At 33.9% G+C, this 24,717-nt stretch overlaps 2 protein-coding genes across 2 annotated transcripts; one reads left to right on the top strand and one right to left on the bottom strand.

The window, feature by feature from the left end:
- Window positions 1–904: 904 nt before the first annotated feature.
- On the top strand, window positions 905–8,872 carry LOC132740058 (uncharacterized). The gene is made up of 4 exons (XM_060727912.1): window positions 905–1,256; window positions 2,061–2,143; window positions 5,920–6,026; window positions 6,710–8,872. The coding sequence occupies exons 1-4, from the start codon at window positions 1,197–1,199 to the stop codon at window positions 8,275–8,277; spliced, it is 1,818 nt and encodes a 605-aa protein (XP_060583895.1). The 5' UTR covers window positions 905–1,196; the 3' UTR covers window positions 8,278–8,872.
- A 2,961-nt stretch (window positions 8,873–11,833) lies between these two features.
- LOC132740059 (sodium/potassium-transporting ATPase subunit alpha-like) lies at window positions 11,834–24,022 on the bottom strand (the record flags this gene model as incomplete). The annotated part of the gene is given in 15 exon segments (XM_060727913.1): window positions 11,834–14,712; window positions 15,147–15,284; window positions 15,519–15,620; window positions 15,854–15,984; window positions 16,327–16,578; window positions 18,036–18,211; window positions 18,486–18,678; window positions 18,939–19,071; window positions 19,542–19,677; window positions 21,721–21,993; window positions 22,169–22,286; window positions 22,563–22,697; window positions 22,997–23,110; window positions 23,462–23,665; window positions 23,846–24,022. Coding segments are annotated over 14 exon segments (2,265 nt in total), but the record flags the coding sequence as incomplete, so codon positions are not given.
- Window positions 24,023–24,717: the final 695 nt, after the last annotated feature.

Raw genomic sequence — 24,717 nt, forward strand, 5'->3', positions numbered from 1 at the left:
TTTTACTTATGAACATAAGATGTCAGCCCAAGAGTTTCAAAAACAAACGGAAAAGGGTGTAAATGTTGCTGCGGATGCCAGTTATTCCGGTCTCGTTAATATAGATGGCGGGTTTAATCTTGATAATTCCCAAAGGCAGTCTGCAGCTGAATTTTCAAAATATGTTGAAACAAAAACAATTACCATAGGCGCAGCTCCACCGTCAAATGGGGGTGCCTTGACCTGGGCTTCAGTCTTTAAAACAAGTCCTGTCCCCACGTCTTTCAAGCTTGCACCGATTGAGTCCCTACCCTATTCAAGAACAGTTTCATGAAATCGCTGAATATAGATCATGTTAGAATTCAGCATAAAATCTCAAATCTAAAACATAGGTATTGCACATCACTTCAGGTTACAGGTCAAGTTGAATCATGTAGTCGGTTGGCTCCCGGCATAACACTAGAGAACACTAAATTAGTAGTATATGCGGCAACGAAACAATCAGTACCGTCAATTTCAGAATGCTTAGAAGCGTGCGTGGAAAAAAAATTAAGTGTGTTGCCATTTCATTCTGCGTGTCATGTTCTGATGATGACAGCGACCACAAACAATGTTATATGTTCAATGAAAAAACATCAACAAAATAGAACGTGTTCTTATTTGGTCCCAAGAAATTATCTTCATGGATGTCACATACTTTCACATTAAAATGATTCAAGTAGGTAGTGTGTCTACATTAATTATGCAAGACAAGAGAATATGATACTTGCATTCAAGTCTTGAGTGTGGGTAGATGCTCCCTAAACAGTTTTGAATAATTATGAGAATAAAACTATGAAACCTGATAGTGACATAACTAACTGAATGATCCTTGTTGACAATGTGAAAACTGTTAAGATATAATCTATACGTGCTCGTGCTCTCGTACACCGTCTTAACAAAATTAATTTAACTGAAAAACACTGATAAACAGTTAAACTTTATCCTTGTTTACAAGGAAAATTGCATGCTTATGTTGAAATATTAACCTCTTTCTTCTTAGAAGTAACTATTTAAAGCTAAAGGAATGCTAATATATATGCTGCAGTATAATGTATTCAGTAAGTCACGAGTAACCGTTGGACATTAATTTCTAGAACATCTTGTATTTCTTTTCGTGAACTTAAACATTGTTTTAAAACGTATATATTCACACAGGATTCATTTGGAATATAGAAATGGAGCCCATGGAAATGGAAGATTTTAACAGGCCTGGAAAGAAAACGTGTAACAAACAGGTATTACATCATTCCAGACGTTCAATCTAATCCAATCGTTACAATGAACAAAAGAAGAAGTTAATGTTACATCAAAGCAAAATATGCAGACTTAAGCTTAGCCATGTGTCTACGCGTATTATGTACGTTTTCGGGAGTTTTCATTTAGACATATAGGCAAAATTAAAACTGTTCATTAGAATTTCTTTAAACGATTTATTTCTAGAAATGATCATGTAAAATATAGATACAAAAAGATACAGTCCAATGTACATTGCAATACTCGATGCCTTGAAGGAGTGCAGAAAAAAAAAGAAAATCACCTACATAGTTTGTGGTTTTACCGCAATAGTTTTTCCACCAGCAGTTCATTTAGATATTGGGGAAGTCGACAAATGGCCTACAGTAAATGTGACAGTTGTGGCTAAATCTGTCCCGAAATATATTATATTAAAGATCCTGTAACACATTTTTTATGGTTTTATAAAAACAAATATGATGTTCAAATTAAGATTTGTCAATATTGTTAGTTTCAAAAATCATTATTTATAAAGATATTACCCAATTTAATATTTCACGTAAATAAAGGGAGGTAATTAGAATTTGTTTTCTATAAATTCTTAGTCAAAATTTCCAATAAGTAATGAATGCATATAATTTAATGTTTACAAATATTTGCAGTACATATTTTACATATTCTTCGATGTTTGAAAATTTTTGTATTAGCATATAAATTATATACATATATAATTTCACGTAAGAAAAGTATACAACCTCAATAACAAAACATACAGGATCTTTAACTTTTCATTCATCATTTTATAGGTTCTCCTGAAATACGGTGTGTTATGTATTGCTGTGGCAGCTATAGTTGTTACTGTAGCAATAGTAGAAGCACAACGGTCCAAGTAAGAATACGTGTTATTTGTTACTTCAATTAGGTTTTTGATACGCATTGTCCCCCATTACGTTGTTTGAAATGACGTCATAAAATGACGTGATGTCGCGATGTTTATTAACGCGTACGCTTACACGGAAAAAGTTACGTGCCAAGTCTTATGGCTTCCTGTTTTTGGGGTTTCTTTCCAAACTTTTATTTGAACAGGTTGAAGCAAACCGAGTGCATTTGGCCGTTTGGGGGTGTTGGCATTCTTAAGGGATTCTGTTTTGTTTTGTTTTTCATGGGGAAAAAAACAAATAATTAACCAGCGGACCAATACCTTAACGACTAGCCATCCTCATCAACCTGTCATTAACACCATTAATAATCAACTGCTTCGTTTTAATTAAGAGAATTATCTGTCGATCGCTATTATACACATTGCATTTAAACAAATCATTGTAGAAAAAAGTACAAGAAGTACGAGTCTTCTGGTTTAATACAACTAGCAACTTATTCAAAGAATGTATATCTAAAGACCTTTAATGGAGGCGACCAACTTTACAGGGCAGGAACCAGATACAGCCAATTATCATAAATCCACCCCAAGTGAAGACTACGAGAACACCTGATCGAATTAAAAAGCTTTCCATATGATAACCAAAACTTTCACACGACTAGATAACTGATAGAGCAAATAATGACTACTGTAGCAAAGAGTTATTTTTATCAATGAAATACTTAATAGAAGCGATCATCTGACTGGTTAGTACAAGCGACTCAACAGACAGGCATCACTATCCAATAAGCAAATTAAGCGGACTTTTTATAATGGTTTGCAATGTTTTGAATTTTGGAAGAGTCTACTTAAAAAATAAGGGATTTCAATTTCAAAATACATAAGTTGAGCCCATAAAATAATCACTTTCGTTTCACTTCCGGTTCTAGCATGTTAAGAAATAATTCACACTTCCATCATTTTGCATCGTTTTATCGTACGTTTGTCTGCATTTATATAAGGTGACTTTTGAAAGCCTATTACAAAGTGAAACCATTTAAATCTAATGATAAAAAAGTTGAACCATTGCTTTAAAGTGGATTGTTTTGCAATTGGCACAGTTTCCAGAAATATTTAAAATATCGTTAAAACAGTGGAAATATATCATTTGGATACTCTAATAAAACAGTTCTTAAACAATGTTCATAAAAGTTCTAAGTGATTTCGTACGAACAATTATACTCTCGATAACAATAGTTTGTTCTAGAACAATTTATTATCTGTTTTGCATAGAAAATGTCATATAGGACTTACCACAATGTCTTATATTCTTACATTGTTATCCTGTATGATGATACTTAATAGTAAATACCTGGTTATCTATGGCATTAAAGACCTTCCATTGGACCAGTTCATGCACCCCAATATTTTCATGTTTTTGATGGGTGTGTTACATGTCTTTTCTAATACTGGCTTAATGTCATATAGTGGCTTACATTTCTTACATCTGTCACTTAGTTATGGTGAATGCTAACATTAGGCGGCATTTAAGAGAAGGTTATGGAGGGTTGTAGGGATTGTGCAGCAGGGGGCCACCATCCGCCAGGTTGGTGCGGCGCTTGGTGTGCACAACACTGTCATCACAAGAGCCTGGGAGAGATACCGGCTACATGGCATGCTGGAGGTCGGCAAAGGGTAAAAACACAAGCTCAGGATCGGTTATTTGGTCGTTAAGGCACGTCGTGCAAGGTTTTCGACAGCAACTTCTCTTAGAAATGGTTTTGCTAATGCTGCGGGGGTGCGTGTTTCCACGCAGACGGTAAATAGAAAGCTGCATGCGGGTAATTTGCGCTCGAGAAGACCTTGCATACGTATCCCCTTGACACGTTGGAATGAACCATGGAGCATACACGGTTGACCATGCAACACTGGAAACACGGTCTGTTCACGTTCTGTCTAGAATTCACAGAAAGGTGTGCTAGAGTCTGGAGAAGACGAGGTAAATGGTTTCAGGCTGCAAATAATGCTGAGTATGACCGCTACGGAGGTTGGTCAGTTATGGGGTGGGAAGGCATCAGCTGGGATGGACGAACCAACCTGGTTGTGCTAAATAGAGGCGAATTGACAGGTCAGCGATACATAGATGACATCTTAGACAACCAGGTTAGGTTGTATGCTGGGGCAGTAGGCGATCGGTTCATTCTAATGGAGGATAATTCTCGCCCCCCATAGGGCCAGGGTGGCCCAGACTACCTAGAGAGAGAGTCTAGTGAGCGCATGGACTGGCCAGCTCGCTCACCTGACTTAGATCCAATAGAACTTATGTGGAATGAGCTGCAGGTTAGAATTTCAGCTCGTCAGCTGCAACCCAGGAGCCGTGTTGGCCCAAGAATGTGCAGCCATCCCGTTCCTAATAGGGAGCATGAGAAGGCGCTGCCAAGCTGTCATTGACAGACACGGGTCAAACACACTGTATTAAGTCAAAAACTGTAAACAAAATAAAACAATTTAACAAATTTGGTAAACACGCTGCAGGTTCTGAAATATTTTAAGAGGGGGTCATCCTCTTCTCTAGCACAAAATCAGTGCATAACTCATTTATACGGTTAAATTCGTCCTTCAGCTGAATTGATAAAACAGTAAATCAACATTTAAAACCTTTTGTAGGGTATTAATAAAATTATCCAAAAGAATGTTCACACTGAAACATATGGTGCTTAGCAGACGTTGATAGAGAGATAGACGACATACAGTTTGACATTTGTTAAGTCATGTGGTAGAGCCACTTTTAATCTTTTTTGCCATGTGTCAATATTTTTCCGTGCGTTTAAAATCATAACCGGTGATTTGAACACAGGTCTGTGACCGTTGCAGAAAATGCAGACTGAAGCGAATGTCAAAAGCGTCATGGTAGACAAAAAGGGAATATAGCAAGGACGGCAATGCTGCCGACAACTTAGAATTGATCTAGAAGTCATCAAGTAATTACATTTATGTTAGAAGTTACGCCTCTCCTTAGCCCGTTCTTTTGTTGTTGATTCTCGGTCTGACCATGAAACAATTTTTTTATACACTTTTTGTCGATTAATATCGTTGATCATTTTAGCACAGGGTTTTCGCAGTTAAACTCGCAGAATGGTAAATATATAGATGTGTTGTCAATCTGCCCGATGATTTTGCAGCGACAAAAAACAGCTCGTGTTAAATATCATGTTTTTGTAATTTATGTACGTTTATTCATTTGTTGTAGTGTGAGACTTTGCCTAAATTATGAGGTGTAAATCATTATGCAACAGTATACGGAGAAATGATGTTCGACTTTCGTTAATTCGATATTGACAAACGTACTCGTTTATGTGATTGGCGAGGTGTTACAAATGCTTCGAAGTAATTTCGTAATCTGGTTCCTTTTCAATTATAGTTCACATATAAAACCCCTGACCATAATAAGACGATGCGAAAGTGAGATATCAGATGTACGCTGGCTCATTTGCATTTATCTTATCGCACTTTCATATAGTCATTTTATACTTTTATATCTTATTATTGTACTGTCATAAAAACGTATCCTCCTCCTTTTATATCGTCTTATCATACTTTTATATCGTACGATAATCATCGTTCGTACTTTCATATCTTCCTATCCTTATTTTGCCAGTCTATTGAACAAAAACTGCGAAACAAAGACGAACTTTTTCCCATTAAAACTGTATTGTGACTTAATTAGTTGGTAATGAAGACATTTGTTCGTTTGGCTTTGCTTTGAGTTGATAGATATGATATCATTTTCAAACATTTTGTTAAAGGGACATGAAGAGTTTAATCGACAAAATTTCAACGGCACCTGAAAAGTCATCTCAAACAGGCACTCTCGGGCTAAGTTCGAACAAACAAGTGCAATATATATTAGAAGGTATGAATAATTGAATAAATATTAAACACTGTATGCACAGCTGCTATCTATTTTAACTTATTGAGAGGGTTTGTCTAGAGTCCTAACAAACACTTGGTCCACATACTAATTTCCTACAGCATGAAATGGAGTTTCATAATACTTACATACACAATAAACATGTATAAAGTGGACATGTTATATGTTTTGTACCATTGATTATTTCATATCTTATAGATTATAACCAATGTGCCTTCAACGTTTGAATAAGGTCATGCTCAAATGGATCCAATCTTATCAATTTCGGCCTTGAGTAAAAAAAACTATTTCAGTGCATATATTATCGCACCCAGTTTAGCCTTGTTTTCATTTTCAGAGTCCAAATATATATACCAAATGCATGTCATATTCCATATAGCCTCGTGTTCATTTTCAGAGCCTACTCCATCTTGCCTCGATTTCATTTCAGTGTCCATAAATTCATTTCAAATTATTTTTGTGCTGAAAGCAACAAAGGTCATTTATCAAAACTTCATAAAATGATGGTGTGAAAAATGAAGTCTCTATTAGACGGGTGCACAACTGTCAAATCTATTTCAGACTCAGCTAGTGGCTCGTGCAATATAGCTGTATACGCCGCAATTTTTTATTGCTTTCGTCTCTCTGGGCAACAAAAGGACTTATGCTAGTATGATTTATTGCAGGAAATCGCCATGACGATCAGTTACAAGAATGTCAAGGGCCAACGTTCAAATTGTCTTTCTCTGACGTAGACTATGCTCTTCTTGGTTACAATATTCTCAGAGGATATCCACTTGCAACTGGTCATGACCCCGGCTTCACTTATCCAATATTTCGGGCAGATTATTCATCGGGGGGTCAAACGGCTGACTGCAGATATAGTGTCCCAGATGGTCTTGTTATTGTACCAGACGTGTCATGCGTTACGTCTTTCTCCTCAACGACTGTTAGAAATAGGTTCGAGTTTGCAAAGGCCCTATCGGCGTCTGCCCATGTCGAGGGAGGTGGTTGGGGTGTGAAGTTTTCTGCGAGCACTGGGTACAAACAGTCGTCTTCAGAAATTTCAAAGGGAGAAAGTGTCTACATAATTTCATCCGCAAAATGTCAATATTATTTCAGCAAGATTATTTTCAGTGCAGCTCCTCGTTTCGATGAAGTATTTATCCAGTGGATGCATAAGCTGAATAACACAAACATCGACGAAACTTATTTTCAATTTATTGATACCTATGGTACACATTTTCCAACAGAGGTAACATTTGGCGCTAGTTTTACTTATGAACATAAGATGTCAGCCAAAGAGTTTCAAAACCAAACGGAAAAGGGTGTAAATGTTGCTGTGGATGCCAGTTATTCCGGTCTCATTAATATAGGTGGTGGATTTAATCTTGATAGTTCCCAAAGGCAGTCTGCATCTGAATTTTCAAAATATGTTGAAACAAAAACAATTACCATAGGCGCAGCTCCACCGTCAAATGGGGATGCCATGACCTGGGCTTCAGTCGTTAAAACAAGTCCTGTCCCCACGTCTTACAAGCTTGCACCAATTGAGTCCCTTTTCACGGACAGGTTCATGAAATCGCTGAATATAGATCATTTAAGAATTCATCACAAAATCTCAAATCTGAAACATAAGTATTGCACATCACTTCAGGTCACAGGTCAAGTTGAATCATGTAGTCAGTTGGCTCCCGGCATAACACTAGAGAACACTAAATTAGAAGTATATGCGGCAACGAATCAATCAGTGGCGTCAATTTCAGAATGCCTAGAAGTGTGCTTGCAAAATATTAAGTGTGTTGCCATTTCATACTGTGTGACATGTTCTGATGGTGACAGCGACCACAAACAATGTTATATGTTCAATGAAAAAACATCAACGAACTACTATTCAGTAAAAACAGACGAAAATACTGATGTTTGGCAAAGTTACGTCTTCGCAGATAAGATCAACCACACATTAGCGTTTGCGAATACGGAAGTAGTTGGGATTCCCCGCGGTTTTGTTAATGATGACGACAAAAAGGCCAATGAAACTGAATGTGAACGCTTGTGTAAAATTGATGCGTTTTGCGTTGCGTATACCTATTGTTATTGCATCGACCAAGTCTCGGATTGCCAGCTTTACAGTGAAGGCCAGATTAGGGGTCTTAATTGGAAATCTGACACCAAAACCGTCTTCATATCCAGTAGGTTTTACGGAACGCCGATGACTTCCACTTTACCGAGTACTACTCCAAGTGGTAAATAAGTAAATGAGTTACCTGTATCATTGGAAAAACTATAAAATATGTAGTTTTGAACATATATGTATATGTCTACTTTTATTCTTAGCTTTATTTCTTTTCTATACTTTCTTATGTCTAAAACATACATTGGCATTTTATATTAGTTTATTAGTGACGCTTAAATGAGGAATCACATGCTTTGTTTATGTATACATACACATAAGTGACATTAAATTTTCTGAATACTTTGAACCAAAAGACAGTGAAATGTTTTACCAAGTTCGGCGTTTATGTACATATATATTCACGTTTTTTTATTCTGTTTTGTTTGTTTGTTTCATTTTACGCCTTTTTCCAACAGTACTTCAGTCATATAGGCGGGTAGTTTCCTAACCATCGTTCCTGGAGAGTTACACCAGTACTAGACTACCTACCTCCGCGCTAAACTACCAAAGCATCTCCCGGGGATCGAACCCACGCCAGAGAAGTAACTGGATTAGAAGTCATCGACTCTAACCCCTCGACCACGGAGGCGGGTTTTTTTTATTCTTATAATCAAGATTAAAATCAAGTATCTAATATTTACGGTTTCGTTATTCTCATAAACATGATTAGAGAAGTAAAGTTTTATCTAATTTTTTTTCTGTTGCTTCAAAAAAAATTTTTTCCGTTTGAGATCCTTCGCTTAACGTCATAAGCATTACTGCTAAAAATTGCAATAAATGCGGTTGTCATCATAAGCAAAAGGCCAGGGGGCAAACTAATCCCAAACTAAAGCATATTGTTTCCTCTGACATCCCGTATATAAAAATTCCGTAAAACACTTGATGAACAGCGCCACACATATATCAATAATGATCACCAGAAAGAAAAAGAGATCTGGCAACGAGATCATTCGATAACAATGACGCAGATTCGGTTTTGTTTGTTTCTGGTTTAAATTACGCCGTTTTCAACATGTATTTGGTAATATCTCGACGGTCGGCCAACCAAACCAAATTTACTAACTAGAAAACTGATCAGCAATTACCAATTTTTCCGCAAACTTCTACTCCAGTATGATTTCCGAGACAACTGATCTTTCAACTCAATGTTTCGGAGAAATTTTAATTTATTGAGTCTGCTCGTGAGAGGTAATGGAAAGTGTAACATCGCTCACGCCCCTAGCACCTATCCCGAAGGACTAGACAATTATGACAATTCTCTGAGATACAGGGCACTTTAACAGCTGCCACACAGCTAAGTGTAGTGACCTAAGGACTCTATTAACATTTATTCTACGATCGCTAGCGTGAAATATTGGCTTGCCTACATAGCATCAGTGAAACGCAAGTACACTCTACATGTATATTGTTATCTGCATTTCGAATTAAAAACCTTTTAAAATCATTAAATAAATTAATTTTTGGGTTTTTAACCCCTAAAATAATTTTCCCCAAAAAAAAGATTTATCTATATTTTAAGTTCCAAAAAGCATTATTTGTAAAGATATTTACAATAGTTTACAATGATATTAAAAAGAATTAGCAAAAATTATTCTTAAATTGACTAACTGCGGAATTAAGAATATTTGGGTTTACTTCCCAGCTAATCCGTAGGTGCAAACAAGCTTTTACTGTTACATCTTTCCTGACTAAACTATCACAGACCTTGTTTTTTTTTTTCAGGGCTTCCAGGTCCACAAATGTTGGAACCCCAAAAAAAAATTTTATTAATAATCGAAATCACAATCGTTAACATAACTATGCAAATACACATCATACAATAAATCATTTAACATTTTTTTTTTAAAAAAGGAGACATAAGATTTACACATTACATTTATAGTATAAATTTTGAAATTGATGAGATAATATAAAAAGAACATTAGAAGAAAACAATGGTTTATAATTGCATTATATAATAATTATGAACAGATGGTTTTTGAGATAATTTTACTTTCATTTATATACAGTTTTTTTTTTCATCCTGTCCTCCAAAGTGTCCTCAGCAAGATAACCTAAACGAAAAGTGTCTACGAAAAACAAATTAGGTCTTCTCGTGGATAGTTATTGAAGAAAGAGTAGAAAAATATTATATAAAAGTATTATGTTATGTGTAGTTCACTTATATGGTAGGTATACTTATAAACACTGTGGACAAGGATTATCTCGATTAAAATAAACCACATTTCATGTCTCCTAACGAGATAGTTGATCAAAATACTACTCTCATCACAGGATCTTTATATGTAATTATTGGAGTACATTAAATTTGTGTATAAATGCAAAAAAAGAAAATCTTGTAAAAGAAAGAAAATGACAATAATTCCATATACATTAGCATTGCTATGCTTCTAAAAAGTCATGTCTCATAAAGAAGGATAACTACCATAAATTTCCTAACATACGTTAACTTATTTATTTCCCTTTATTTATAATCTTCGAAAAAAGGTAGTTTTTCAAATAAAACATAAGAAGATTCAAATAATATAAAATCAGCCGGAACTGATAGTCTCTGTCCACTCTATCACAGACCTTGTGCTCAGTAAATAAAAGATATTTTTCTTAAAACTCGTGATCCAAACTAATTGCTTGATATTGTTCTGTGAAATGAAGTGGTATTCGTAGCCCACTTACCACCTTACCTTGGAAGTAGGGCGCGACACGCCATTTTGATGTGGTAGACATTTATGCCAAGTTAACTTAAAATCCTTCAATACATTACAAAGTTCTAGTACGAGTACGAATGTACACCTTCAAACTCTTCTTGTGAGTACGAGTACTGACCTTGGAAGTAGGGACATAGTTCTTGGGCGCGACACATCATCTTGATGTGGTAGACATATATGCTACGTTACTTAAAAAACCTTCAATGCGAGACATGGTTACAGTCCAGACACGCATGTGTGAACCTTAAAAATCTGCTTGTGAGAATGTGAAACCTTCACACTGTCAATACATGACAAAGTTATAGTCCGGACACGAATGTATGAGTACCTTCAAACAATTAGTGATCTCGACCTTGGAGGTAGGGACATGGGTATTAGACGTCACCACGATGTGTTCGACATTTGTGCCAAGTTATTTTAAAAACACTCCATGCAAGACATGGTTACAGTCCTAACACTAATTTCTTACATTGAACCTTCACCTTTTAGGTAGTGTTATGGGCCTTGAACGCAACACATCGTCTTGATGTAGTCGACATTTGTGCAGTTATTTTAAAATCAGTAACAGTTCGGACCTTCAATTCTTCTTGTTAGAATGAGTACCTTCGAATTATAAATTTGACCTTCTCCTTAAAGGTAGGGTCTTGGACGCAACATATCGACTGGATGTGTTAGATAATATATGCTACATTATTTTTAAAAATCCATCCTTGCATGACAAAGGTACAGTCCGGATATATTTGTGTGTACCTCTAATTGTGAGAATGTGAACCTTCACTCTGTGTGACCTTGACCTTTGACGTGGAGACATTGGTATCAAACCCCAACACATCACCATGATGTTGCAGACATTTATGCAGTTACTTTAAAATCCTTCAATCCTTCAGTTACAGTCCAGACACAAACTAATAATTATAAGAACACCAAAGTTGACTTCTAAAAATTTATTTTAAATCATACATGTGTATTAACCAATACAAAATAATATACAGGTTACCACTGTTTTGACATATATATTTATGATGTTTTTGTACATGTATTGTTCGGAAATATGTTACCATAATCTGTGTTGAATACATTACTGACTACTATTACTACACAATTATAAAGTGTGATAAAAATACAGCCTAACACATTCTGGTACATCAGTGACATTACCACCAAATACATACACGATTACAATCACAATCTAAAATTAGACATGACCTAATTATCTAAAATAGACATCAATCAGTGAAAAGAAAAACAGATACTAAGTACAAAAACAAATAGAATCTGGTAGACGATGCCAAGAACTTAAAGTAATGAATGCACACACAGTCTAAAATACAATATCATATGACTGGTAGATTGTTATTGAACCAATGGAAAAAGTCAAAAGTCTAGACTGGTTTAGAAACTATTACTTTCATTATCTATATTTTCACCAACCAAGTGTGGAAACAGTCTCAATGTTGACTAGGGGGTCATGTAAATAATGTACAAGAATACATTAAGCTGGTGATTCTTTTCATTTCATTGCAAGTGAGGTAGTCAAATAGAATCATGGGCAGATTGATTCTTACTGAACTGAAAAAAGCTGTTATTACTTCAAAATCATAACCAACCAAAAAAATATCACAAATCACAAAGTCGACCCTTATTATTGCTATATGTGTGTTTTAAGCAAGTAAAACTAAACTGTGACAAAACATAACTTAAGATTTAATCTTTTTTATTTCATTTTAACAAGATTTTAAAACTTGATCAATCTGCGCCTTGGTTCTATTTTCCTTTGTGTTGGAATGTTCTGGGAAAAAAATGTACAAGAATGACCAAAGAATGTGTTCAGAAATAAAAACATGTTAACAACAATATTTCTAATGACCAGAAGCAGGGTGCTATATCGCTCTTGTGTAATATCTTTGAACATTAAAAAAACAACATTTATCTGTTTCCAGACTATATATTCTAAATCTACATATAACTTGGTTGAAAAGCAGTCAAGTAAGATCAATCCAACAAAAGTATTTTAAAAATACAGATTATAAATGAGAGTAAAATACAGTATGATAAAACAATAAAATCAGTGGAACAGAAAAAATGCACCAGAATTCCTTTGAGGACTAAAAAGACTATTCACTGACAATATAAGCTTTTATTATATTAATTTGTGTACCTTTATTTATTAAATATAAAGCTATGGCTTAACAAATCATTGTTTCCTGTTGTTTTTTGTTTTTTCTAAATTTTTATTCTAAAATGGTTTCTATATCTGTTATAACAAAGAAGTCATTTCATTTGTAAATTTACAAAAACTACAAACAAGTATGAAATGTTAAGTAATTTATGCCCTTTGTCAAATTGCAAGGTCAATGGAAACCATTTACAAGCCCTTATACAATTGGTCATAATAATATGTATCTAAATCTAACAGTTTTCAACAGATCTATTCTAGAGGTAACATTTAAACTGTACAAATCAAGAGACAAACATAAGAGAGCTAGAAAAAATTTGAGCGATGAGAAAAAAAAAATATATGGAAATATATTAACAAGTTTCACAATGGTTGAAAATAACAAATTTTATCAAAACAAGCTTTGTGTAATGATCCCATACTATGCCAAGTCACATAACATGAAAAATATCACAGGATTTCAGACTGTAAGAGAACGACTTGATGAAATTGGAATATTTCAAACTTTTCGACTCTACTTAAACACTGTTTGTCTGGTAGTATCTCTGTACAGTTTGAAATCCTGTAACGTAAACTGTCATAATGATATAAAATCAAGTATCACAGTCTTCATAACCTTCTTGGTTCTTGGCTTCAAACTCTTAAGGGGCAAATAACTCTTGACACAAAAGATGAAAAATTGCAAAATAAAATCATCAAAGATTCTCTCCCCTTACAACAATCTCAATCAGGACGGCTCCCATGTATGTCCCTGACCAGAATGCGATCTTCTGTAAGGGAATGATGCCTAGAAGAAACATTTGGCCAGCAAATACAGGGTATGAGATTCGATATGTTCAATCAGCTGTGGACAGCTTCTTTCACTCGTTCAAACGTCTTAAACAGATTGAGTACTGACAAAAATTGTGTAAACAGTGAACTTTGTTTAGTGTACAACGATGTTTAAAGCACACATTTTATGCCCGATACACAAAAGATGGTACATGAGTAATCAGACACTATTATTCTGACATGTAATGATGTAAAACACATGTCATTACCAAGATTTTGCTGGTGTTACTACAAAACCTTATGGACTCACAATAGCTGCTGTTCTTACTGCAGATTAAACCAACAGAGTTGGTGGTTATGACACAGACACATGGACTCACAGATATAAACAAAGACACTCTACATTTTCTGCCAATTCCTCAATCCTTAAAACATTTTTTTTTCTTTCCATTAATAAAATATCTCTTCATAATGCATGAAGAAAAAAATCCTTGACAAACTACATAAAAATTGCACTCTTCTCCATGTACACGTATTAAGACATCTGTTAACAAAAAAACAATTTAATATAAAAATTTCCTTATAAAATCATAATGTAAATTTTGCATTTTATTCAACAACGCTACACTCCATTATATTTCACAAGCTGCATGCCCCGAAATCCTGTAAAGTCTTGTGTTAAAGTTAAAAATCTACAAAAAGCTCTTTTATATACAACAAATAATAATGTTGGACAATTTCTTGTGTCTTTTTCACAACAAAATCCTGGAATTTCTTATTGAACACAACACTAATGTTATTCCTTGGTTCCAATACTTTTGTTGCTGCATTGTCTTTCTTATTATTTTCATTGTGATAAAACTGGAAGAAAAAAAGGGACAATATGTAAAATACGATTTAACATACATTTTGATTAAATGGGAAAATGGAATAAAATCATTCATATCGATAAATCAGCAAAGGAAAGTAAAGTAATTAAGAGTCCAAATCAAGAAAAAGAGGTATTTGATTAATCATCAGCATCTGGCTAAGTATTGCCTGCAACAGAGCTATTTTCTGGCAACATTTTCCTATCGAGATAATCAATTTCATCATGAGAAAATGCAGCAAAGTGGAAAACTGACTATCTGCTTTGGCAGTGGATTTACATCGAAGTATCTATATATCTGAAATTTAACTGTGTCCACAATCTTTCTCAGAAGACAAGCATGCACAATTGAAATGAATCATTGCAGTATCCTCTAGAAGCTTTATCTAATTATTTTCGTAATATCACAAAGTAAATAGGGCCTTACCTAGAAACAGACATACATCAATAATATGTTTCTTTTTCTACCCAGCCACCAGGCCTATTTCTGAGTATCAACTTTCTACATTCATCATAGATAAAGATGGTCACACTGAATGGCAAGGCCGGGAACCACCATGATGCTCTGAAAAAAAAGAGAAAGAAATTTGATAAAAACTATCTACAAGAGCTCTTCTAAAATTTCATACTGTAAAAAGTTATCTCGTTTAGGTGTCTCTGTTTCAAATTTACTGACAATATTCTTACACTACCAATACTATACAGAAAAGTTTAAGCAATAAGAAACATTCAAGTATTAAATATTGCTTGTTAAATAAGATGGTTAACAAGTAATCTACAAGAACAGCAAGATGGTTACCTGAGGTTCTGCATACGAAGACCATTCTCAAGACCTGGACAGTATGTGAGGAAGGCTGCAAGAGCTGTCTCGAAGAAAAGACCAAAAGTCAAGTGATGGTTCCTGAAAAGAAATACAGTAATGTTACTCTCTTATTTACAAACAAACAGAATTCAGTTTCACCAATCTAACACTGTTATATTTATTTCAGATCTGTTTTAACATGGATAACAGTTACCAGACATCATGTTGAGATCAAATCCCTTATCAATTACATAAAAATCATTTCATAAAATTTTATCATTTTTTTTTAACAAATTGCATAAAAATTTCTTAACAAAAGAATTTGTATTTACTTCATTCCTTGCTGGAAGAGGGACAGTTTTCTTGTCTTACAAATGATCAAATCAGCCCACTGTACAATCACAATTGACACAAAGAAAGCTGTGTGACAGGTGTATTCCAATCGTTTCCTCTGTGCGTATGTCTGAAAAAAACATAGTTATTCTACATCAATACATGTGAGCAAATTTACTATTTTTTTCTCCTACTATTAAACAGTATCAAAATTTGAATTTTTTTAGCAAGTAACACTTCTTAAAGGTCAACAATCCACACCTGGACTTCAATTTAACTTGTATCAATTTACAACACAGGTAAAATGTCTCTCGGAATTAATAAAAGATCTGTAATCAGAAGAATCAATCTATTCTAATACCTCATTTCAACATTTCTGCTTATTAACTACACTTTTTGTGAAGCACATTAATTTTACACTCGTTCAGGATACATTTTTATCAAGCACATTTAAACTGATGAAATAACTTACCCATTCTTGTCCATATGAATCTTGTACATCATTGACACCTCTGGAATCCCACTGTTCTCGGAGTCCAAGCAATTTGGAGGCCCAGAAACCATTCTCTCCCATAATCACAAAGTATACAAAGAACCCAGCTGAAGCTTGGATCATACCAATCTGTCCATAAGCCATACTGATCAATCTGTAACAGGAGAACAAAACTGGTTTAAAAAAAGACAACAATACAATTTTCACTATTGCTAGTACTGTGCTTATTATCTACCTTTAAGTTAAACCTGCATTAAAATTTTAAGTTATTAAAGTAAAACAACATTTCCTCAGTTAATTAGGAAACATTGACAACCATGATAGGGCAAATTCTTAGCTAAAATGTGATTCATAAATTGTCCCTTTTAAAATTCAGTCTTTAAACATACCCCTTTTGTTTACAATTTGGTGAGTGGTCAAAAGTGGTAAAAAAGCTTCATGATGTCGTTTTCAGGGTTTTTTCATAGGGAGGGGAGATAGCCGGGACCCCCTGTCATTCCCAAATCAATTACACAAGTGGTGAGGTTCCAGTGGGAGTGGAATGCAAAGAATGAAAAACAAGAATGGGAGATTTCTGGGAAAGTGGATTCAGGGGGTTTAACATGGACTTCTTTTAATTGTAAGATAAACGGCCCTCCAAAACCATTACAATAGAGGGAAAGTTTTTCTAACAAGATCATGTCACGGCCTGTTTCTTACATACTACCAGCGATACCCCATAGCAACACCTAAAATTTTATATTCCATTAATTCATATTATTGTCAATAAAGCAATTTACACAAACTTAACAACCAAAGATAAGAGAATGATAATTTCAAATTTTTTTTTACTAACTAAAAAATTCTTTTTTTTTTAACCAATTTGGGAAATTTTTTTTTTTATTAAATAATTTTATATACCAAATCGGTTTTTTCAGGCAGGGGAACGTTACACCATCACATTAGCCACAATCCCTTGTCTCTGGAACCCTTTACAATAACAGTTTTGCCCGGGTGGGTCGGGGGAAACACAATTTTTGGATGTTTTTTAAGTCTCTTCAATCTGGAATGGGTTTATGTCTCTAAGTACTTCGTGGACGAACGGCCTTGGCTTACTGAAAAAAAATTTACAAAAATTTTACAAAAAGTTTTGCCCCACTTTAATGTAAAATCATTTTTTTCCCATTTGTCTGAAAATAATGACCATTACTTTTTCTATTTCAGATAAAGATAAATTAAAAAATTATTTGATGGGTCAACTCCTCGGGTGGATACCCTTTCTGCAGCAGATTTTAAAACAGTTTTGCTTCCTGAGAAATCCCTACCCCCTTCAATGGTTTTTGGGGAAAATTTGGATGAACCAGAAACCCATAAAAACCCTTCATACAAAAAGAGAGATCCATTAAGATACTTATGTAAAACATGGATCAAAATTTTGATAAATATATGTATATAAACAAAATCTAGCTAGACATTCAACTATCATCAATCTAAACAACCTTCAATACTCATTCAAGTATAAATGATCTTAATTTATTTCACACAATTGAAAAACATTTTTTTTCCGAAATAATTATTATATGCAAACCACAAAGATACAGCTAGTCTTGGACAATAATTTATTCATAGAAAGTTTAATTAATTTATCAATAGAAAGTTTATGCAAACTGTGCATTTCTTCATAGAGAAATTAACAAAAATCATCATACCTTGATACCAGCACTTCTGCATTTTCCTACAGCGTCGGGTACGGCAGCACGTGGAGGATCAATCATAGACATAAGACCAATGAATCGGAGTCCGGTCAATGGGAAGTTCGGGTCATCACCATCGTACTGGTAGCCTGGTGGGTACTGGTCAATTGGCAACACATAGTCACAGAATCCTGTAAAGAAACAATGAATATGAAATTTTTTCTCTGACAAAGAAAAACCCAAAAAATAGTAAAGTTATTTAATGAAATTACAGAAGTTATTTCATGAAGCCATCAGTCACTGCCTGGTTCCAAGAGCAAATTTAAGAGCTTATAGCTTCCAACATTAACTCAAACAAATTCCATATCAACCAACGATTTTCATACAAGTAGAAACTTTCTGGAACCCATGGTAATCATAAAGAGACAACAATACACAGTTATCAAATTTTTTTATCATACATACCCAATACTCTTTCTCCAAGACCTCCGAGTTCCATGTAGGCAACATTGAAAGCGGCTCTGAACTGATCATCAATGGGATACTCATTTCCATCCTTCAAGTAGCTTGAGCATCTGTCAAGGATACGTTCTGGGGCACCCTTCATTACCAAGATGCAACGAGGGTCATTTGGATCTTCAGTTTCATGGATAGATACCTGGAAAAATATAACAAATTGCACATTCATGCTCTTTCAACAATGTTTAACATACATTATTTAAAGAGTCATATAGTCATGTAATTAACTTGAAAACAGGGAAAAAAACAGATAAATTAATTTGAAACTGCCACGACATAACTACTTTAGAAAATCTGTAAAACTTATCTAACTTATTGAATTTGTCTGACAAAAATCTATTGGCTCTGGTAACTAAAAGTATAAACATACATACATAAATAAATCAGAAATATTATTACCTGGTATTTGTTCGAGGAGTTGAATGGGATCTCACAGATCTTCTTATTCCTGGCTCTGAATTGGGTAACGTTTCCAATGGACAGCTCAACACATTTCAACAAGGCTGATTCAGAGGCATCACCATTGCATTCTCTGTAAATATAACAAATCTTTATTTACTATTCAACCAATTATAATGGATGTAAAATTAAAAACATGATCACAAAATTTATTAACTTTTTAAATTCGTTTTCATCTTCCAGATGAGCCAATTTCAAGAAAATCAATATTGACAAAAATGCACTTAACTTTTAAGAAAAATAACATTCAAGATCCAAGTTATATTTTACATGTAATCATATGTGCAGGTTAAGACTGATTTTGCAGTGTTTTATCACCTTTTTTTCTACTGTGTTACTAATACATTAAGGACTGTTTTTGCGTATCTTGACCACTTTTTGTTAATTTTGTGGATTGTAAGTGCCAATTCCAATATGTAAATTAGTTTATTTGATCACCTTTAAATACATTTCCAAAATTTTCATCAAAATTAACATGAATCTGGAGGCTTGCTGCTTTAAAATAGATATTTAATCAAAGTAAAAATTAAATAATTTATTAACCTCTTAAGAACTGGTACTTCTTCCTGGTCTGCCTTGAACTCGGCTCTGTTACACAACATACTACATCTGGACAGGGCCAACCAAGATGGGTCAGATCGGCTGTAGGTGGAGTCTAAAAAATATATCAATTTGTCTTACAGTTATTGTCTTTGGAATCTCAGGTTCTAAGCCAAAAGCTTAAAATTAATAGCTGCTTCAATGTTGAAATTGTTAACAAAAGTGCATTCATACAGAAATTTAAGCATCTATTCTATATTTATATTATGACTCAATCATTCTGTCTAGTCACTTCTAATCAATCTTGACTGTTGCATTAAACATGGTTCTTGATCAATACCATCTTATCACTACAATATATTGTCTAAACATTGCAGATCATACTGAATTCATTGATTATCAAATAGTAAATATAAAATATTACTAATAAAGTCTGCAAAATATGAATATCAATACTTTTATAACACTTTAATGGCTTCCAGTCTATTGCATACAAACTCAATTATATGTGAATGTTCAAAAGAAATTAAGACACTGAAATATTAAAGAGGCTGGTGCAAGAAGTTAAGTGATTTTCTTATTTCAAGTGTGCCAATAAGGAAGTTGGTATAATAAATCTAAGTGCATGAATCATAAAGTGATTCTAATTCAACGAAATAAAATGTCTTCCTAAAAGATAGTTTATTTCATGCAAATCGCTCAAGCGTACTTGCGTGTCAATATATAACTATGCGTGTATTCAGTTTTTGTATGTAACTTCTTTTCAAGTGTACCATATCTTTAATAAACATTTTATTTACTAAAAACACGTAAATAAATACAGGTTATTTCACACCAAAGTTTTGATAAATATTGCAATGTTTTACATACCACTCAAACAAATAAGAAGTGCAATTAAGAAGTTTGTTAAAATGAAACATATGAAAGCCTGGTTAGCTAAGGAAAAATAATAATCTAGGATTTATAGTGTTCAAAGATGATGTGTTTTTGAGTGTTACATGGGGAATTGTGCAAATGATTCTCAGCATTTTCACAATCATAGTTGTGTATATTTGTCTAAGTTTAGAACATCACTTTGTCTTTACCTGGTTGTTCTGGTCAGTTAAAGGATTAAAATAAAAACAGATTTACATATATAAATCCATTGTAAACATTGCCTCAAGTTAGTGCCTACTTAATTTTAGTCACTAACTTTCAATACTTTTATAAAGAATGACAATTGTTTTCCCAACTTCCTTTAAGTAATTAAGTGTCAATGAAATGTCACCTTAATGTTTTACTTGTTAACAGATAAAGGTCCAATACTTTTACAGTTGTCTGTGTATTAATGTTCTATCTTAAGGTTAATGTAATGGATTATGCAGTCTCATTCAATGACTTTTATTAATATGAACAATGTCTTGTTAAAACTGACTTTTTAACAATTTTCCACATTTGCCATTTCTCTGTTACTTGGTAATACTAACACCAAAAACTTGATAATCATAGCGTAATAGTCTGATTTTATTTCTCAAAACCACTATATATAGCTATATAAATAGAATGTATTGATACTAAAACATCTATACAAAGTAGCTCTTTTATTCTTGTCAACCTTATGGCTACAGGAGATTTTAACATCCCAAAATTTAAAAAATACACTTTAATATGTAAAAAACTTACTGGACTGGGCATGCCCTTGGATAGCTTTTTCTTTTCAATTTTGGGGCCAAACAAACCCAAAATGTGAGGACTGTCATTCCTGCTTTGTGAGGGTGCCCGTCTATCCGAGCAATGGGGATGTTGATCCGAAGAGTTTCCCACACTTCCCAAATTTCTTTACAAGACAGTTTTTTTCCTTGGGCCAGTTGGGACGTTTTGTTTGGAAGGGGCAGTTTGGGCTAAACACGAACCCTTTATAAAGAAAAATCAAACATACACCAAAAGATAAGAATTTACAACTTCTACTTTAACAAATTTATCCTACTGATTTTATCATTGGGAAACTGGTAAGGGATTGCTAATTTCCCAAAAAAAAAAATACAAAATTAAAATGAATCTTTAACATTTTAAAAATTTTTAGTTGGGAAGACTAAAAATTTTCAGGGTGGAAAAAGGGAAAGATTTCAGTTTCAAACTAAGCTAAATACCAAGAGCATAAAATAAAAAAGAACTTGAAAACTCTTATCAGTTTAGCAATTACTTACAGTGACAGTAGCCAGCAGACCTTCGGGTACATTAGCCACAATGATACCAATCAAGAAGATGACGGCATCCAACCAGAAGTAACCAAGGATGAAAGCAATGATGAAGAAAGTGACTCCAAGGAACACAGCTACACCAGTAATCAAATGGATGAAATGGGCAATTTCCTTTGCAATTGGGGTATCTCCAACTTCCAAACCAGATGCCAAATTGGCAATTCTTCCCATGACAGTTTTGTCTCCGGTCTTGATTACAATACCACGGCATGTACCTAACAATTCAAAAAGTATGAATATAAAACAAAAGCAAAACACTGCAATTTTGTTTACTAAATGATCTTATCCAATTCAAAGCAGAAAACTAGACTTATTTAATCTTGTTATCGATGCATAAGATGTGAGTAACAAACAGAAACAAATAATCGTGAAACAAAGGGACATACTAACCTTCTACAGCATTTGTTGAGAAGAAAGCCAAGTTCTTGGTTTCCAGTGGGTTTTCATGTGTAAATTCTGGTGTTCTGGAGCAGGGTTCGGATTCTCCAGTAAGTGAAGAGTTGTCAACCTGAATTATTCATACAATATTCAATTGTCAATATTTTATGTCCTTTCATTTGCAAAAAAAGTTTATGTTAATTGTAGAAGGAAGTACTAACAGTACTGAAAGCCATATAAAGGAAAGAAAAACTTATAATTCATGCAGCGATATGTAATAATTGAGTTTGTTTTATAATTATTCACAAAATTCTTTCAATGCCAAGGGCAAAGCCCCTTATTTTACTATTCTGAAAATGTTAATGCTTAACAAGAATTTTGGTGTTTTTCTCAATCTTATACAAACCTTGAAGCTATGGCCAGAGATAATTCTGATATCAGCAGGCACTCTGTCACCAAACTTCACATCAACGATATCACCAACAACCATTTCAGCTGCCCTTATGTCTTTCTTTACACCATTTCTGATAACAATTCCATACTGAAAACAACAATTTTTTTTTCTTTTTTAATCATATCCTGCTATATCGAAAAAGTATCAACGAAATAATGTGGAAAATTAGCCTTTAAAATGTGTTCTTTTAAAATTTTTATCAATTACAACATCATCATGTAAAATTCAAAGTTTTATAATATGAATACAAAGTATATTGGCACATTATTATCCTCATTATAAGAACCCCGCATTATCTCAAAAATATTTCACATAGATAGCAATAACAATAACATAAACCTCTTAACACCACTAGGTTTTGAGAAAATATCCAGACTAGTTCTTACCTGAGGTACCATGTCCTTGAATGAGTCCATAATCCTTGAACTTTTGGCTTCTTGATAATATGAGAAACAACCAGTAACTACCACTACACCAGTCAATACAATACCCAGATACAACTGCAATAATAAAACACGTCAAATTAATATATTCATGCAACTAATTGATGGGAGCATTTCATGATTTAAACATTCGAACTTTCAATGTCAATGCACCGGAATAGAACCACTGACGTTCTGTAAGCTTGCTAGATAGCTTCCTCATATGAAAGGATCCAAATACCCTGTCTGGATTTGAAGACAAACCTTTAAGAGCAATACAATGCATGAGAATTAAGGTTTCAAGCATAATCATTAACCTTGATTGCATCAGAAGTAATATACAACTTAAGTGTTTAGATATTTAATACAAAAATTTTCATCACATTTTTCTTCGACTTTAAACATTTGAATAATACAAATTATACATACGTTATCTCCTGGAACATCCTCCATTTGGGAAGCCTGGATAGAGTAAGCAATGTAACACAAGATGGCACCAATCCACAGCAACATAGAGAAACCTCCAAACAGCTGCTTACAAAACTTCAACCATTCTGGAGTTGTCTTGGGTGGAGTCAATTCATTTGGTCCGTCCCTTTCTAGTACCATTCTAGCGTGTTCTGGTGTCAAGCCCTGAAAAATTGTGAGTATAATATTCAGAAACATTGTATTTTACATGGAAAGCTTAGTAAGCGAGACTTAAATTTTAAAATTTTCAAACTAAACCTGATTTTTCTGTTTCAGTTACCGACATATATGTAAAAGCATTGATTGCAATATAAATTCACCCAATTTATAACAATTTACACATACCATGTTAGGATCTGTGTTTAATCTACTGTATAGCTCTGTAATGGGGATTTTGTGCTCATCCATGGTAAGCTCCTGTTTAAGCTCATCCATGTCTGCCTTCTTCCCCTTCTTTCCTTTCTTCTTACCACCTTCATCTCCAGGTGTGACTGCATAGCGATAACTGTCTTGTCGTGGTCCCTAGAATCAAACAATTTAACAAAGTCAATCACTAACAGTGACCAATGCATGATTAACATTATTTTTTTTATTCTACTTTTCATCAAAATGGAAGTGTAGGACAATAAGACCATTTTATCCAAAGAGTGGCAAACCATTCCAGAATTTATTTAAATTAACCAACTGTATGGATTTAAGAATTGATAAAATGTAAAAAAAATCAGAAAGGAGCAAATTAAGACTTATCAAGCTTTCAATTCGTTTGTTTGGTTCACTTACTAAATTAGCTTATTCCATAAATACTGGGCATTTTCACTCTATTACCCCCATAATAAGCAGTGTTTTTTTTTCCAGGATTTTGGGAACATGACCCATACCCATGGAATTTGGAATTTCAGCGATGTTTTGTTAAAATTTGGGAAAAATTGCATGACTTAAATTTTGCAGTGATTAAATGAATGCAAAGAATAACTGTCTAGGAAGGCATCTTCAAACTATTAAACACCATAACAGTGAAGAAGTCCTTATTTTCTAAGATTTTAGAATTTGTTATTAAATATTTTTATTTTGTAACTTTCAATTGGGAATTTTTTCCTGTGGATTGGGAAAATAATATACTATTTTCGATTGGGAATATGACCGAATATCGGCTATAAAATAAGGCAAAAAAACCCTGATAAGGACCCATTCCCAATCCAAAATAGCCTCTTTTTTTT

The sequence above is a fragment of the Ruditapes philippinarum genome, unplaced genomic scaffold, assembly GCF_026571515.1.
Source record: "Ruditapes philippinarum isolate M1 unplaced genomic scaffold, ASM2657151v2 ctg2700_1_1_1_1, whole genome shotgun sequence".
Taxonomy (NCBI): Eukaryota; Metazoa; Mollusca; class Bivalvia; order Venerida; family Veneridae; genus Ruditapes; species Ruditapes philippinarum.

Bases quoted from the DNA above. Each gene is read 5' to 3' on its own strand.
- LOC132740058 (XM_060727912.1), top strand. From the start codon at position 1,197: ATGGAGCCCATGGAAATGGAAGATTTTAACAGGCCTGGAAAGAAAACG. The intron at 1,257-2,060 runs GTATTACATCAT...ATCATTTTATAG, and splicing joins AGAAAACGTGTAACAAACAG to GTTCTCCTGAAATACGGTGT. The intron at 2,144-5,919 runs GTAAGAATACGT...ATTTTGTTAAAG, and splicing joins GTAGAAGCACAACGGTCCAA to GGACATGAAGAGTTTAATCG.